The following is an 18816-nucleotide window of genomic DNA, read 5'->3' as shown; positions in this document are numbered from 1 at the left end:
TCAGTCAATCAATTTCAACTCACGGGGAAAAAAAGATCTCACAAAGTTGGAATTGATTGAACTTTTTAGTCCCACCCAGTCTGCCGTTAATACAGCCGCCACGCCCACCCAATGGGCCATGCCCACCTGGCACCCGACGATACATAAGTGGGTTTTGGGTTGCAGTTTGGGCACTTGGTCTCTAAAAGGTTCGCCATCACTGGCCTAAGGGATGGTCCACATCCAGCATTGTTGGGGCTCTCTGAATATTGGGGAAAAGCTGTTCCATAGAGCCATCATATGAAATGTAAAGTCACATTCTTGGAACCTGGAAACTGGTATTGTTTGATGGTTGAAATCTGGAAGCATGCCATCCCTGTCTGATTGGACACTGGGAGGGGAGGGGAATCTATAAAAAAATCTTGATCCTGTATATTCTCCCAGAGTGCTTGGTGGAGCAGTGGGCTAATGCCTCCTTAAGTAACACCAGCTGCCTGCAATTAGTGCAGGTTCGCATCCCACCAGGCTCAAGGTTGACTCAGCCTTCCATCCTTCCGAGGTAGGTAAAATGAGGACCCTGATTGTTGGGGGCAATTAAGCTGACTTTGTAATAATGCCGCTTGGGTGTGTGTGTGAAAGCCTTAATAAGCAGGCATATACATAGAATGAAGGCTACTGCTAAGCTTGTAAGCCTCCCTGAGTCTTCGGAGAAGGGCGGGATATAAATGGAATTAAAATAAAAATAAATAAATAAAAATCTCTGGATTTTAAAATACATTATCTATCACTATCAAGGGTAAATTTGATGGGAGAATGAGAGAAACCACCTTTCTGGGTGCAATGAACTCTGAATTCTGGCTGTCTTATCTTTGTTGATATTTTGCCAGGTATCAGGTGAATATTTTTAGGAAGCCTAAAGTTCAGGATTAGAAAATCATCTGAACTTTTGTCTTCTTTTCTTTCCAAGAAGGCTCCTTCTGATTAAAAAAATTAAGTCACCAATCTTGTTTCTTGGATCACTGTCTCAGAGGCCGTAGGATCCCACTAAGTCAGACATGTCAAACACAAGGCCCGGGGGCCGGATCCGGCCCGCAAAGTGGTTTCATGTGGCCCATGAAGCCATCCTGGAAACAGTGAGGGAACGGCCCCCACTGCCTTGGCCCTAGCCCAGAGACCCTCGTTTTGCCAGAGACCCCCAGATCTGTCCCACTCCTGCCCAGGCCCCCATAGGCACCCTTGATGCCAACGATGTAGAGCTGGCCACGCCCACCCAGTAGGCCATACGCACTCTAGCCACGCCCACCCAGTAGACCACACCCACCCTGGCCCTACCCACTCGGCCCCCTGAGGGCAACCGCAATGCTGATGCGGCCCTCAATGAAATTGAGTTTGACACCCCTGCACTAAGTTATACCTGCTGTGGAAGAAGATTTTAATTTATTGTTTTTTTAAAAAAAATATTTTGTTGTAATGCTTTAATAGTTACTTTAAATATATAAATATGAATGGTTTTATCTATTTTTTATTATATTGGTGATAATAAATTTCAGAATTTAAATTATTAAATAAAATATTGTGCCAAAATATAACTTATACACCAAATAGTAAGTACGGTAATGGTATTTGGTTTGGAATAAAAAGTTTTGTTAATTACTTGCATCAAATGAAGATGAAGTTGTATTTGATAAGTGCCATATAGACTGCAGATAATGGGAACTGATCCAATACATCTGGGAAGAATCAGCTTGGAGAAAACTGTTTCATGCAACAATTTTGGGAAGAAGACCGTTGTAATTCAGTTCTCGCTTCAGATTTAATTCCATGGTTATATTAGGGAAATTTTGAGATTATTGTGATGAATTGGTTAAAAGTAGGGGGGAAATCACTTAACCCTCTCTTTTTCCTTTCCAGAATTTATTGACCCTGAATTGTACTGAAGACAGAGATACATGCTGCAATGGTGACATAAACTGCTAAAACTGCACTGGAGTAAATTCTGAAAGTCTTTATAAAAATCTCAATGCCCTCACAACTGGAAAGCATCTAGGGTCTGGCTTACAACATGACTTTTATTGTGAAACTTCACAGACATTTTCAACGGACAGTAATACTATTAGCTACATTTTGTATGGTGAGCATTGTTATTTCAGCCTATTATTTATACAATGGCTACAAGCAAGAAAACGAAGTTTCTGAAATTTCTTCAGATGTTGAATGTGGGGATCTTCCAATGCTGCTCTCTCCATGGAAGATGATTAAGGCCAGTGAACCATTAAGGACTGACCCCGTTGTGCTTGTGTTTGTGGAAAGTCAGTACTCTGTACTTGGTCAGGATATAGTCATGGTACTAGAATCCAGCAGGTTCCAGTATCACATAGAGATTGCTTCTGGGAAAGGTGATGTCCCTGTACTGATAGATAGAAATAAAGGCAAGTATCTTCTAATAATATATGAAAATATTTCTAAATATGTAAATATGGATTCCTGGAATCGGGGCCTTCTAGATAAATACTGTGGGGAATTCAGTGTCGGAATAATTGGGTTTCAAAAAAGCAGCGATAACACTTTGCAGACTTTTCACTTAAAAGGGGTTCCTTTCCAAATCCACAGCAATGTAGGTGTAAAAGATGGTTGCGTTAATCCCCATTCTCCTCTGCTCCATCTAACAAAAGCATCCAAGCTCGATAAAGGGCCTTTGCCTGGAAGTGACTGGACAGTTTTCCATATAAATCATTCAGCTTACCAACCTGTTGTATTTGCAAAACTAAGAGCACCTGAAAACCTCCCTCCACCCATTGTTAAAAATGTTCGACATGCAACAGTTATTCACGACGTGGGTCTTCATGATGGAATTCAGCGTGTTCTTTTTGGTAACAATTTGAACTTCTGGCTGCACAAGCTCATCTTTATAGATGCTGTCTCATTTTTGACTGGAAAGAGACTCACGTTGTCCCTGGATAGATACGTACTTGTAGACATTGATGACATCTTTGTTGGAAAAGAGGAAACGAGAATGAAAGCCAGTGATGTTCAGGTATGGTATGCCAGAAAGTCTCCAATGATACGGTGATGTTATCCAAATGTTTATTTTTTTAATGCAAAAAACCTCTATAGTTAAATAAAGTTTTATTTAAATAGACAACTCCTTTGCGTTCAATATATTCATTTGAAATAAAATCAGTATTTTAATTAAGCCATTGTTTGTTTTCACATCGGTTAAATCTTTTAATTTAGTAGAGCTAAAGTCTGGCCTTTGTGGGAACCAATAACAGGCTATTATTGCTCAATATAAATTACGTTACCTTTTTTTTCGTAATAATTAATCTTGTTGCTTCTTTTTTTTCTACTGGTGAGATATTTTGATATTTAATATCTATATATTAAACTTTATGTTACTATGTACTGGGTTTTTTTTAAAAAAATGAGTCATGTAGAGAAGATAAAATTATAAAGGCAGTAGATTTCCATTTTGTATTCAGGTAGTCCTTGACTTATGACCACAGTTGAGCCCAAATTTTATGTTGTTAAGAGAGACATTTGTTAAGTGACATTTGCCTCATTTTACAACTTTTCTTGCCACAGTTGCTAAGTGAGCCATTGCAGTTGTTAGTAGCTCGGTTGTTAAGTGAATCTGGCTTCCCCATTGACTTTGCTTGTCAGAAGTTTTGTAAAAGTTGCCAAGCATCAAATTTTGGATCACGTGATCATGGGGATGCTGCAACAGTCGTAAGTGCGAAAAGCAGTCATAAGCCACCACTGTACCTTTGAATGGTCACTAAATGAACAGTTGTAAGTCGAGGACCTCCTGTAGTTAAGAGTTCTGTGTGCAATGAACACACGCATGACTGCCAATGAAATGGGTTGGTGGATCATATCTGCATAACTCGCCCTTTTCTAAGGTTGATGGATAGCACGCCATTGAGGGGAGGTTTGAAGTATGTCCAAGCTTACCTATCATTCCTAATGATTCCGAGGTCTGCAAGTACAGCAACCAGGCTGAAGGCACCAAATTTTATTCTCTTTAAGTAAAACAAAATCATGTGGTGAACCTTTTCTCGTGCTGCAGTTACTTTAGGGCCCAGGAGAAAGATTTCTTCTTTTAAGTTTAATTTATTGAAGAAACCAAGGTTTGTACATGACAAAGTGTAGAATTTATTTTATCTTATTTTTATCCCGCCTTTTTTACAAAATAGCTCAAGGTGACAAACATCCAATACACTTTCCTTCCCCTATTTTCCCCACAACAACAACCTGTGAGGTGAGCTGAGAGAGGCTGACTGGCCCAAGGTCACCTTAGGCCAAGGGTAGACAACCTTTTATGACTTGTGGACTTCAACTCCCAGAATTCCTGAGCCAATATGGCTCAGCTTGAAAACCTTTCCCTTTCTCCTCAGGATGGCTTGACTCAGGAATTCTGGGAGTTGAAGTCCATGACTCATAAAAGAGCCAAGGTTGCCTACCCCTGCCTTAGGCTTTCATGCCTAAGGTGGCTAGAACTCTCAGTGTCCTGGTTTCTAGCCTTGTGCTTTAGCCACTAGACCAAACTGGCTCTAGAATAATACGTGCAAAATATTTTTTCATGGAAAGTTATAAATTGAACAAGATAAGGCACGGCATACTGTACGTAAGAAGGGCATATTTGTTTATTAATTACAGCAAACGAACAGATCGTTTAAGCTATTCACTACAAGCTTCCTACATTATCTGTTCTCACTTTCTGCTTGGTTGCTCTAAATTCAGATGTGCTCCGCAGAAAAGTTACTATTTTTTTTAAAAAAAATCAATGTTCTTGCTTTTCCTATGGAAAGCTTCCATATTATTAAATTGACTAATATTCTGCAAAGAGCAGACTGATTTAAAAGAAACTATTGCAGTAGACAAGTTAGTTTGGGCTAGTAGAATTCTGGTTCAAAGTATCTGGATAAGACTTAAGTTTGTAAGACTCTGAAAATCAACAAATCTCTCTAAATATTCAACTTTCCAGAAATTATTCTGGATGGTTCAGAAAATACAGTACATGGATCTTCTCTGTAATCATCCACAATAAGCTGACAATTGGTTTAGCACAGCTTTTCAACTTCCTTCCCTCCTCCCAATTCATGCAGACAGATGAAATATTAGTATGCCATATGTTGTGTTTCAGTTAAAATCTGGATTTATATGAGTAGGTGTAACCTTTAAAGAAAGTTATTTTTCTGCACTTTAGTTCTCTTGTTTCATTAAGAAAAATTCAATCATGAAACAGATGGCTAGGGAATAACCTATAAATCTTAAATTTAATCTAAAATCAATCTGGAATTTATCACTTTAATTATTGGGTTTGGTGCATCAGAAAGATTAGGGGTATGAAATTAAAACATAACTTATATTCCTTTGCTTAATCACTGAATTTTTAAAATTTGCAATTAGTAGTTAAAGAAGACCTGATTATAAAACAGTACATCAGTCAATTCAATTACAAACTATCATTTGTGACAAATTTTAAATGGAACTTTAGTGCTTAGTATTTATTTAATAGTTTATCTGTCTATCCAACTTGCAAACAAAATTGTGACTTAAAGTATTCTTTTAATATTAGTAGCAGTATTTGAAACTGTCATAGGTATAAGTGCTTTCTACAAGGCATATTTTCACACAAATTATTTTTTGCTTTTTTTAAGTTTTTCAGTTTACAGATCCTTAGGAAAAACAAATAGCTAAACCCGCAAATTCTAGTATAGCCCTTCCAAACTATGTTTTCTCCTGTAGAATTCAGTACAAGGAGCAGAGGTGAAACATCCTTCCTCTTTTTAACTCAAGCTATATTATTAGAAAACATTTACTTGTCCTTGGCTGCAGTGTACCTGCGATATAATGTTGTACCTGCAGCATTATCAAATTTCTAGTTGAAATGGAAATCTTAGCGTGTACATAAAAATATCCCATGAATGTAGTACATTCCTCCTGGGGACTGGTTTTTTAATTATATCAGAGGGACTTGTGGGAAGAGAGTGGCTGATACATTAAATTCTATGCAGGGACATGGTGACTGAACAAGTCTCAGCTGTAATTTTCATTCTTCAATATTCACTTTAAACTAGAAGTCTTTAACAAAGTAGATTAAAACAAGTGGAAATTTTTCCATTTTGCTACATGGCCTGAGTCTGATATGAAAAACATTTAAGCATCAGTGACTTCCAATGGCAGAACTTGAGCTTGCATTTAAACAATTCATATTAAAAGAAACATGGATAGAAAAATGGCTTCCAATTTTGAACATGACATGAGAAATAGTCTCTTTATTTCTATTAAAAATTAGGTAAAGGTTCCCCTGCACATCTGTGCTAGTCGTTTCCAACTCTAGGGGCCGGTGCTCAACTCCGTCTCAAAGCTGAAGAGCCAGCGCTTGTCTGAGGACATCTCCGTGGTCATGTGGCCGGCATGACTAGACGCCAAAGGCGCACGGAACGCTGTTACCTTCCCACCGTAGTGGTCCCTATTTTTCTACTTGCATTTTTTACGTGCTTTCGAACTGCTAGGTTGGCAGAAGCTGGGACAAGTAACAGGCACTCACTCTGCTATGCGGCACTCGGGATTCGACCCGCCAAACTGCTGACCTTCTGATCGACAAGCTCAGCGTCCTAACCCACTGAGCCACCGCGTCCCTTCTATTAAAAATTAATTCATTTAAATGCAAGCTCAAACTCTGCCAGCGAAAGTGGCTGACTGTTAAATGATTATTTATTTTATTTATACAAAATACAGAAATTTATAAAGGTATAAGAGCCTTAAAAATGCTATAGAGTCTGCACATTGTATAAACTTTCATGATATCACTTGTTGATTGAAAAGAATGAAAATTGTTAATTAAAGCAAATTTTGATTACCATTAATATGGAATTGTGGTTTAATATCTGAACAAACATGTTCCCAATTTTATCCAAAATAAGAAATTGAAGTAGTTATTAAAAACGTTTTTTTTCTTTCATGATATAACTTCTTCCAACTAACTGCCATGTGTAGTGTTAAGTGCCCATGTGGCTAGCATTGAGTTATGTTGGAATCAGTTAATATACCATCATCTGCACTAGGCCAATGCCCTTAGATTTGATTATCAAATGATGCAAAACCATAGTTAATTCCATGGTTTATTATATAAACCATAATGGCTTGGTTTCACACAATATATTGAGGCCACTATCATAAGGTTTATATAATTTACTAAGCCAGAGGTTCCCAACCTTTTGGGCACCAGGGACTGGTTCCATGGAGAAAGGGTTTTCCACGGATCGGAGGGGGCGTGGTTTTGTGTGTTGCCTGCATCATGCAGATGGAGCTTCGCTAACACGGCCCAGTTTGTGGCATGCCACAGACAAGTGCCAGTCCATGGACTGGGGATTGGGAATCCCTGCAGTATGCCAAAATAAAAAAAAATCACCTTATGATTTTATAAACTAAATCAATAGTGTTTGTGACCTCGTTTGCATTGCAAACTTAGTAATAAAAAAATCCATAGTATTGGAAGCTAAAAAGGTATCCATGTTGGGGAGAGAATCTGACAGTGTGTGTTGTCTTTCGAGAATTTTGCTATCATTTTCAAAAAAATTATGAAATTCTGACTACCATATTTTCCGGCATATAAGACGACTTTTTAACCCATGAAAATCTTCTCAAAAGTTGGGGGTTATCTTATACGCACAGTCGTCTTATACGCTGGAAAATAGTACATAAATCAATCGAGTGCCCCCGTTCTTGCAAAGCAACTTCAAGCCTCCTTAGTCCAGTCCCCCCTCCAACGTGACCCTCCCTTCCCACCCCCAAAAGCCTCTAAGCCCCTCCCCCTTGCAAACGCCAGACCCCAAGAGCGACAGGAAGCCCCTCCCCCTTGCAGCATCTGAGCATAAGCAGAGCACGCCCTGCTACCCACTATCTCCTGGCAGCCTGGACAGTGGTACTTGGTGGCCTGGCGCCCCTCTTGCCCGCAGACCACGCAGCGGCCCTCGCCAGCCGGCCTCGGCATGGCTGCCCCAAGCCCGGCTCTCCAGTGCGTCTTCCGGGCCTGCCTGGCCGACCACCTCCTGGCCGGGGCTTGGCTCCAGATGTGGCGGCTCCTCCGTCTGCAAATACGCTCTCAAAGCCGGATCGCGCTCAGCTGTGCAGGCTGCCGAAAGGCGGGGACATGTGAACGCAGCTCTTGCGTGTATTCCAAAGGGTGGGTGGAAGGAAAAGCCCCTTTGGGCTTCAAAAGGGCAGCTTTGCGTCATCTGCATCAGACGGGGGTGAATCGGGCTTGTGTCGGACACTTGGCAACTGGCATGTACCCGTATTTTCTGGCGTATAAGACGAAAAATCTTGAAAATCTTCTCAAAAGTCGGGGGTCGTCTTATACGCCCAGTCGTCTTATACGCCGGAAAACACGGTAAGGTCATTTTTGAACACTACTGTAGAAACTCATTTTTGAACACTACTGTAGAAAGTTCAGCAACTGGAATGTTGAAAAAGTAGAGCAGAGAAAATATTTTAAAAGATAACATGTTCTTTTAGAGATGATAGCAATGAATCTTTATTACTATGGGTGTGGAAGTTGTCTTTAGTAGCACAATGGCACTGAGTAAGTGAGGCAACATTTACGCAAATCATCTGGAATTTAAAGCAATATTTGTACACTATGTGAATACCATCTCAATAGATATTGCATTTCATTCTACCTGTATATAGTCTGTAACAGGGTAGGCTGCGCATATTAAATCTCTTTTCATATCTCACTATAGGTCAGTTCATGAAAGATCAGGTTATCAGCGATTGTTAATTAGGATCTCTTAGGCAGGGGTAGAAACAGCATCCATTTAAATGTGAAGTTGCTAAGAAATACCATTGGGAATTTGTTATTTCACTCGTGTCCTGGTTACAAGACTCATCTAGACATCTGGTTGGGCACTGTGGAAACAGAATGATGATTTGATCCAGCATGAATCTTCTTACTTTTTTAGCAAACCAATATGCTGATACAGAACTTAAGAAATGTACGATCACGTGCTGAGAACAGTTAGTGGTCTTACTATAGTTGCAGGTATGTGTCAGGGGTATGTGCACAAACTCCATTAATGAGATATTAAAGTAAAATAATCAGCGGTGAACAGCTACTACTTTTAATGTTAGCACTGTGGAAAAAAGGATTTGGGTTTTGTACAGCCAGAGAGCTGTGAACTCTGAATGTATTAAAGGAACTAAGGATACCTCAAGCAGAATCAGTACATAAACCCAGAATCTCTGATATTAAGAGCTTCAGGTTCTTGACTAATAGAAAAATCAGAAACCAATCACTGTTGCTCAGATTAATGAATTTAGATTTTCTGGCAATTACTATATTATAATTTGTAAATGAAAGAGAAGGAATTCAGCTCTATATTTTACGGTTAGTTTATCCAGTTCATCACATATTTACTTTTTTTTTTTTAGAAATTAGGATTGCTCATAAATTTGTGGAATGTGAAAAGAAAATGCAATCAACTTTGCATTGATAATAAGATATATATTCAGAGTTCACAATTGTTAGTGATTCTATTAAGGTCACCATATTCATTAGGAGAAAGCTGTGGTGGAGCTATTTTTCCTATTTAGAAGATGCAGGAATATAAAATATAAATATTAAATAAAGTGGTAACAAAACCAAAATGATGTGAAAATAATACAGTTAACTCCCTACCACACTCAGGGAAAGAAACACACTGGAGTTGGAGAGAGAATCCATGTCTCTTTAAATTAATCAAATTATTATTCCTATTAACACAATATGCAACCCACCTAGTGGGAAACTGCACATCCTTGTTCTTTTTCATAATGTACTGTAAGAATTACTCATCATTCTTTTTTGAGCCCTGACAGGCATAATCAGATTTGTTAATGAGTTCACATTTTACAGCCTTGCACTTTAATTGGACTCTGAAATTTGTCTACCCAGAGCAACTCTAAGGTCAGGAATGTAGTATCTAAGAAAATTGAAATGATATCCCATTGGGATTTTTTAATTATCCTCTTGTTTTTAATGTTTAACGTGCCCATTGTCTTACTTAGAAAGTTTCAGTTTGGCCAGACCAACTGTTAAAGGTGATAATGAAGGTCAAGCTGGCACATAACTTGTGCAAACTGACATGTAAATTCTGAAACTGGATTGTTAGAATTAATAGAGAAATCTGTGTTGTTTGATAGGCGAAGTACTTTCAGCTTCTATAGCTGTTCTGTTCAGAAGCCCTTAAACCAGGACTGTCTAACCTGTGACATACAGTCCACATGCGCCCCTGGACAGCTAGTAATGCAACCCCACAAGATTGTAAATTTTTATATGTGATTTATGTACATTAACTATATTATATATTTTATATGTGGCCCAAGACAATTCTTCAGCCATAAATCTGTAGACCCGTGGCCTAAACATTTAGCTTGGTGAGAAGCAACACTATTGAAAGCCAGAGTTATAGTATATGTGGAATATTAAGACTACATAGAGGGTATGTTCATAAAGTGAACATTTATTGACTCAAAAAGTTGGCCTTGTATGTATATTTACTACACACTATTTACTACAAAAGGGACGCGGTGGCTCAGTGGGTTAGGACGCTGAGCTTGTCGATCAGAAGGTCGGCAGTTTGGCGGGTCGAATCCCAAGTGCTGCGTAACAGAGTGAGAGCCTGTTACTTGTCCCAGCTTCTGCCAAAGTAGCAGTTCGAAAGCACGTACAAAATGCAAGTAGAAAAATAGGGACCACTACAGTGGGAAGGTAACAGCGTTCTGTGCACCTTTGGTGTCTAGTCATGCCGGCCACATGACCACGGAGACGTCCTCGGACAAGCGCTGCCTCTTCGGCTTTGAAACGGAGATGAGCACCGCCCCCTAGAGTTGGAAACGACTAGCACGCATGTGCGGGGGAAACTTTACCTTTACCTGATATATAAAAAAATGATTATACCTCATAAGAGTCATTCAAATCATCTGTTGGTTGCTGACCGGTGGGTTAACTTAGAATAACAGAGTTGGAAGGGACCTTGTAGGTCATATAGTCCACCCCCCTGCTCAAGCAGGCAACTCTATACCATTTCTGACAACTGGCTGTCCAGTCTCTTGAAAGTTTCCAGTGATGGAACTCCCACAAGCTCTGAAGGCAAGCTGTTCCATTGGTTGATTGTTCTCAGTGTCAGGAACTTCCTCCTTATTTCTAGGTTGAATCTCTCCTTGATCGGTTTCCATTCATTGTTCCTTGTCTGGCCTTTGGGTACTTTGGAAAATAGTTTGTCCCCCCTCTTCTTCATGACAGCCCTCAAATATTGGAACACTGCTATAATGTCACTCCTAGGCTTCTCTTCACTAGACTAGCCATGCCCAGTTCTTGTAACCTTTCTCCATATGTTTTAGCCTGCAGGCCCCTAATCATCTTAGTTGCTTTCTCTGCACTTTTTCTAGAGTCTCAGCATCTTTTTATAGCAGGGGTCTTCAAACTTGGCCCTTTTATGACTTGTGGACTTCAACTCCCAGAATTCCTCAGCCAGACACGCTGGCTGAGGAATTCTGGGAGTTGAAGTCCACAAGTCATAAAAGGGCCAAGTTTGAAGACCCCTGTTTTATAGTGTGGTGAGCAAAACTGGATGCAGTATTCTTATGTGTGGCCTTACTAAGGCTTTATAGAGCAGTACCTCGTGATCTTGATTTAATACCTCTGTTAATGCAAGTTAGGATTGCTTTGGCTTTTTTGGTGCCTGGAGCACACTGCTAGCTCATATTTCATTGTCCACTAGGACTCCCAAGATCCCTCTCACAGTTACTGCTATTAAACCAGGTTTCACCTCCTCTTTACATGTACTTTTAGTTTTTCTTGCCTAAGTGTAAGACTTTACTTTTCTCTTCGTTGAATTTCATTTTGTTAGATAGGGCCCAATGTTCAAGTCTGCCGAGATCCATCTGGATCTTGAGCCTATCATCTAGGATGTTGGCTATTCCTGCCAGCTTAGTGTCATCTGCAAATTTGATGAGTTCCCCTTCTATTCCCTCATCTAAGTCATTTATGAAGATATTGAAAAGTACTGGGCCTAAGACGGAACTTTGTGGTACCCCACTGCTTACTTCCCTCCATGTAGATGTAGTACCATTAAGGGCAGGGGTCTTCAGACTTGGCCCTTTTATGACTTGTGGACTTCAACTCCTAGAATTCTTCAGCCAGCATGCCTGGCTGAAGAATTCTGGGAGTTGAAGTCCACAAGTCATAAAAGGGCCAAGTTTGAAGACCCCTGATTAAGGACTACCCTGGTTTTCAGCCAGTTACAAATCCATTTGGTGATGATGCTAATCTATTTTATATCTTATATTGTCTCTGGGTGACCAGAGACAAAGAAGATAGAATATGTACTTGATACATGTGGAGAAAAATAAAGGGAGAGATTCAAAGAGTAAATTGGTGAATGTGTGGAGTATCCTCGTAGAATGAAATTTATTTAGGGCCTTCTCAAGCACTGCTATATCATTTGTTCCTGCAAAGGATATTTCCACTGTACTTTTTTTTTTTCTTTTACACATTCCCCCTTCACAGCTGTATCTGACTGCCGTGGACAATTCTTTCAAAAAGTTGTTGTTCACAGAAATTAAAACCTGAGAAGCTATAGCTCTCTTCTCTAGAAAAAAAAACATATTAAGTTTCAATAACAATAATAACTTTATAGCTAGGCTATTGATAACACTTCATAGGTAGACTAGTGAATTTGGTAGTTTGAAGAGCAACTATACAGGTAGTCCTCAACCGATGACCATAATTGAGCCCAAAAATTACTGTGGCTAAGCGAAACATTTGTTAAGTGAGTTTTGCCACCATTTTACAACATTTATTCCCACAATTATTAAATGAATCACTACAGTTGTTAAGTTAGGAACACGGTTGTTAGGTGAATCTGGCTTCCCCATTGACTTTTCTTGTCAGAAGGTCGCAAAAGGGGATTGCGTGACCCTCGGGCATTGTACCCGTCATAAATACGAGTTAGTTGCCAAGCATCTGAATTTTGATTACGTGACCATGGGCAGTGCTGCAGCGGTTGTAAGTGTGAAAAATGTTCATGTCACTTTTTTTAAGTACCATTGTAACTTTGAACAGTCGCTAAATGGAACTGAATAAGTCAAGGACTACCTGTATAAATGACTGGGGTTCACATATTAAAGCAAACTATTGCTTATTTAACCATAACGTATTGAATATATTGTAATTGTTATATGGTTGTATCTCCACTGCACCCAATGTGAATAAACCGTGTAATTCAAATGCTGGGCTTATAGAACAGGGGTGTCAAACTCAATTTCATGGAGGGCCGCATCAGCTTTGCGGTTGCCCTCAGGGGGCCGGGTGGGTATGGCCAGGGTGGGTGTGGCCTACTGGGTGCGGCGTGGCTAGAGTGCGTATGGCCTACTGGGTGGGCGTGGCCAACTCTACATCGTTGGCATCAAGGGTGCCTATGGGGGCCTGGGCAGGAGTGGGACAGATCTGAGGGTCTCTGGCAGAAGGAGGGTCTCTGGGCCAGGGCCAAGGCAGTGGGGGCCGTTCCCTCACTGTTTCCAGGATGGCTTTATGGGCCACATGAAACCACTTCACGGGCTGGATCCGGCCCCCGGGCCTTGTGTTTGACATGTCTGTTATAGAACATGCTAAGCTAAAAACTAACAAACCATTGCGATATGTATAATGTTGTATGCAACCATCACCTACTGTAGTCTTAAACCAGATCACAAAATAGCAGTTCTTATGAAAATGCTCTTATCGGTCGTGGCAACCCTGGTTTGTGACAGGGAACTTTGCTCTTTTGCATTCAAGAAATGCAGCTTGGAAAGTGGAAATGTTGTCCTTTAGTACATGTAGCATGTATGTTTAAGTTAAGAATGATCTAAGAAATTTAGCTGCCTTTATTTCCCTGAGGAGTTGGAGAAGGAAAACCAAATTTAAAAATGGCTAGGCATACTTTTTAAGCTGTCTTTATTGCATCTTGTTTTAGTATAGAAAATAAACCTGTATTACTCAAGAAATACGATTTTATTGCTGCTGTGGTGGTTGTAGTTGTTTTTCCAATGATGCACTGAACTATAAAAAGAAATGGAAACTTCAAGTGTTTTATGATTTGGGCAGCAGGTAGATAAAAAAAAATAAATCCTGAGTCTTTGTTCTCTGTTCTATCCTTTAGCTTTATTTCCAACCAAAATTGTAAGCCATTCTATTCCTTCTGAAGTTCATCCTTCTAAGATACATCTAAGCAAAGAAATGCCCCAACTTAGCTTCCTGAAGCTTCAGTTGGAATTCCATAACTTGAAGTTCTAACATAACCCATGCGCTCGTGACCTCCCGGCTAGACTACTGCAATGCTCTTTACATGGGGCTGCCCTTGAGGACCACACGGAGGCTTCAGCTGGTGCAGAATGCAGCTGTGCGAGTTGTGATGGGAGTTTCCCGTTACTCCCATGTAACACCTCTTCTCCGCGAGCTGCATTGGCTTCCAGTTGCCCTCTGGGTGAGATTCATGGTGCTGGTGGTGACCTATAAAGCCCTAAATGGCATGGGCCCAGATTATCTGAGGGAGCACCTGCTGCCAGCGTCAATTTCCCATCGTCCTGTGCGTTCCCACAGGTAGGGCCTCCTCAGGGTACCGCCGGTCAAGGATTGTCGGCTGGTGATCCCCAGGGGGAGGGCGTTCTCTGTGGGCACGCCTGCCCTATGGAACCAATTGCCAATGGAACTCCGGACTGCCCCTGACCTTCGTTCGTTTCGCCGGGACATAAAAACCTGGCTCTTTGAGCTATCAGGCCTGGACTGAGGGGTTTTAATGATTTTAAATTGGGATTTTAATTCTTGGCGCCATATTTAATTTAATTTAATTTTAACTTAATTTTATACTGTTTTGTTTTTAAATTTTGCCCTGTAAACCACCCTGAGTCCTTCGGGAATAGGGTGGTATACAAATTGAATGAATGGATGAATGGATGAATGAATGAATGAATGAATGAATGAATGAATGAATGAATAAACAAACTATAGGGCAGAAGGCTGGTTCTTATCTTTTTTTAAGTGGGTAGACACATTTGAAATTTTGAGAACACATTATGGAAACCATTATGAAACCAGTCTCGCAAAATGGTTTCTATATAAACGTGGCCAGACATTCAACGACACTAATAAGTTTCAACTAACTACTTATTCTACCCTTCCAGGATGTCTCTTGGCAGGTATGTAAATATAACAAAATCCTATTTCAATTTGCAATATGTTTTGAATTTTCTATGAACAAGTCAACTTTATTTAAATTTGCGATTAGAATTCTGATTCGATGTTTTGATTCATTCAGTGGCATGTTGATACAATTTGCCACTGAATCTTTGAATGGAAGTTTCACACAGCCCTATTATTTTTCATCCTAATTATTATTTTTATGGGCCCACTACCCTGGATACTCAGTTTTACTTAAGTGAGATGGGCAGTGTTGAAATTTAATTAAATAAATAAGTCTAGCACTTTTATTTTCTGAGAATGCCTTTGGAATTAGTGTGAGATCCCAAAATATTGTGGAAATGAATTGAATTGAAATTAATGTATTGCTTTATAATATGTTAGGGCATTGTGATGACTCAGTGGTTAAGATGCTGTCAGCTGACAGCCCAGGTTCGAGACCCAAGTGCTGCATGATGGGGTGAGCTCCCGTCCTCATCTTGCCATGTCTCTTTTCTGCTCTTCATTTGGTCTTTCTTATAGTCCAGTTTGATCTCTCTGGTATTCAGTATCTGGTATTCACTGCATCTTTTTCACTGTCCTTCAGATATTTTTCAAATGCCTTTTTTCTTATGCATTTTGCAATGTTCAATACATAACTATGTTCCCTGATAAACTGAGTTTGTCAACATGATTTATTGTCATTACTTTTCTGGTTTTCCTATCAATAGCTTCTACTTTTGCTTGAGGTCAGTCCACTATTCCAGCTGTGTACAATTGGAATTGTCCAGGTGTTAATTGCCTTGATAGTATTTCCTCCACTAAGTGAAGATCTTAATGTATTCACTATTCATTTTCTTCTTGACTTGAATGTTTTTGATATTGTCAGGCTGAAGGTTGCCCAGGTATTTGTAGTGATAATCTTCATTCAGACTCTTGATGTTATTTCCATAAGGCTTCTTGATTCCTTCAATTTTCACTATTTTTTCCTTGTTGATATTAAAATATGACACATTTGTCCAGTCTAATATCTTACCTACATATTCGGACAGTGTTAAGCTGCAATTACATTTTAGATGGGTTGTTTTTTTCATACAGCTTCAGATCGGCCATGTAAAGGAAACAGGATAGCCTGCCAGATGTTATGTTTGATAGCCATGGCCTGACTTGTTCAATATTGTTGACAGAGGAATCAGTGCAATGACAAACAGTAATGATGAAAGTGAGTCTCTTTGAAAGATTGTTCTCTTGATATTAACCTCTCCCAGTCTATCACCATTGACGTTCAACTATGTCTTCCATTGTGCCATCGATCTTTGCACAAAGCTTCTGATGTTTTCACTGACTGCCGTTATTGCTGGATACTTGATTATTCAATGATCTGGCAGGGACTCAAATGCCTCCTTGTAATCAATCCATGCTACATTCAATTGGGTCTTAGCTCTCTTGCGGTTTTCCAGAATCATCGTGTCAATTAGGAGTTGATGTTTTCATCCTTGGCTGTTGGAGTGGTTTTCTTTCTGCTCAGATGGAAAGAGCTTGTTTTTAACTAGGTGCTGTTGGACTGCATCACCAGTTAGTAGTTTGAAAGTTGTTGAGTTGCCTGGTGCTGGCCTTTTTATGAATCTTCATTATCAGGTACGTTTTGCCAGATGTCAGTTTCACCTCCTTGCAGTATGTTGTTACACTGTTTGGCAATAAGTGGGTGCACAGCAAATAGATATTTCAACCAAAAAACCGCATGCAGTTCATCTTTACCTGGTGCTAACCAATTCTTGATCTTTCCTGTCCTTTTCTCCACCATTTCTGATGTTTTTACAAGTTCTTTCATTTCAGCTTCTGGGGTTTTTTTCCCCTTGTCCACCTTATTTATACAAGCTGCACTTTTGTTGTACTTCTTCGGGTCATCCCACAGCTATGTGCAGAACTGCACTATTTCTTCTTCACCCGTTGTTGGCTGATTCATTGCAGTTTTTCTGTTGATGGATTGATTGATAGAAACATTTCTTATTTCTTAAAATGAAAATTCTACCTAAAGTGTGGAATTTGAGCTTCATATCTGCCGATTTTCTTGGTTATGACTGTTATTTGCTGCTTTATTATTTCTAATGCTTACTTGATCTTCCTTGTCTCTAGATATTTCTTTTTTGTTTGTTTATAATTATCGTTGTTAAATTTCAACATCAAACATTAAAATCCAAACTAACATCAGGGTATTCTTTTGTCTTCTTGTTCTTCATCTCCTCTTCTCTCATCCCTTCTAGCTTCCTTGAATTTGATCGCGATATGCTGATTTTATTTTCCATTTTAGTGATGTTTGGTTTGGGTTTTTTTTCATATTTGCATCAAAGATCATCTATTTTAACCAGTGCTTTTTTTGTAAAAGATAAAGGTGCCGGAACTCACATGTTATACGACCCACCTTGCCTACCCTACAAGGTTCCATCTAAAAAAGGTGCCGGAACTCCGTTCTGAGCGTTCAATGAGAAAAAAAGCCCTGATTTTAACTATAGCTGTACAGTTAGTTTGTTTCTTGAAGTGAGTTGGTGTTTATCTTTGATATTACAGTGTTGATATCTTTCTTTCTGTTACAAGCTTCAATGTAAGCAATCTTACTGTGTTGTTTTTGTGCCATTCTCAATGATCAGTTTTTCTTCATTTCTGTTCCTCTTGTTTTGCAGTTAGAGAACTTTGCAGAGAAGTCGTTTAATTGCAAAACAAGATAGAGGAGAGGGTGCCTGGTTTGGGAATGAAAACAGATCACTAGCTATGCTAGTTTCCTCTATTACCAATTTCCCCTGTTTATATCTACTGTCTGAGCTACGTTGGGAAGGCTTTTGATTCTTTGTCCTGGATACACCTTTGCCGTTCTTCCATTTTTATTTCTGTGAATACTTTGTGTGGTATTATAAATCAACACTGAACCTTTAGCTTCCGTTCTGCTATTTCTGTTTCTGGATGTCATTTTTCTTACTGTGTTTGATTTGCTTATAAAGGTAAAGGTAAAGGTTCCCCCGCACATGCGTTCTAGTCATTTCCGACTCTAGGGGCCAGTGCTCATCTCCGTTTCAAAGCCGAAGAGCCAGCGCTTGTCCGAGGACGTCTCCGTGGTCATGTGGCCAGCATGACTAGACGCCAAAGGCGCACGGAACGCTGTTACCTTCCCACCGTAGTGGTCCCTATTTTTCTACTTGCATTTTTACGTGCTTTCGAACTGCTAGGTTGGCAGAAGCTGGGACGAGTAAGAGCCGCTCACTCTGCTACGCGGCACTCGGGATTCGACCCGCCAAACTGCCGACCTTCTGATCGACAAGCTCAGCATCCTAACCCACTGAGCCACCGCGTTCCTACGATTTGCTTATAGCAAACCATAATTTCTTTGTTTTCAGTATAATTTGTGACAGGTAAGCAACTTTTCTTCTAGTAGTCCTGCAGTTGCTAGACCTGGTTGTTCAGCCGACAGTCCTTAGTATTATGATTCGTTGTATAGTCAGCCAGATGTTTAGATTGGATTTGGCATTTTTAGCCATTTATCAAGTCCTACCCAGGAACCTGCAATAGGGGATGTTCTTGTCTGATGGTAGTATTCAAGTGGTGCTCCAGTTGTTTTGGGATTGAACCTAAGAGGTGTTTAT

The 18816-nt window shown here is 39.8% G+C and overlaps 1 protein-coding gene across 1 annotated transcript in view; it reads left to right on the top strand.

The window, feature by feature from the left end:
* The window catches only part of LOC310643152 (bifunctional heparan sulfate N-deacetylase/N-sulfotransferase 3), an 83574-nt gene that overhangs the window by 4357 nt on the left and 60401 nt on the right, over positions 1-18816 (top strand). The window contains exon 2 of the mRNA XM_083367248.1: positions 1891-3013. Coding sequence (XP_083223374.1) covers positions 2042-3013 — 972 coding nt within the window. The 5' untranslated portion in view covers positions 1891-2041. The remainder of the gene's footprint in view (positions 1-1890; positions 3014-18816) is intronic.

Source organism: Vipera ursinii (assembly GCF_947247035.1).
Source record: "Vipera ursinii genome assembly, chromosome: 7".
Lineage (NCBI taxonomy): Eukaryota > Metazoa > Chordata > Lepidosauria > Squamata > Viperidae > Vipera > Vipera ursinii.
This window is presented reverse-complemented; position numbering and strand designations above follow the sequence as displayed.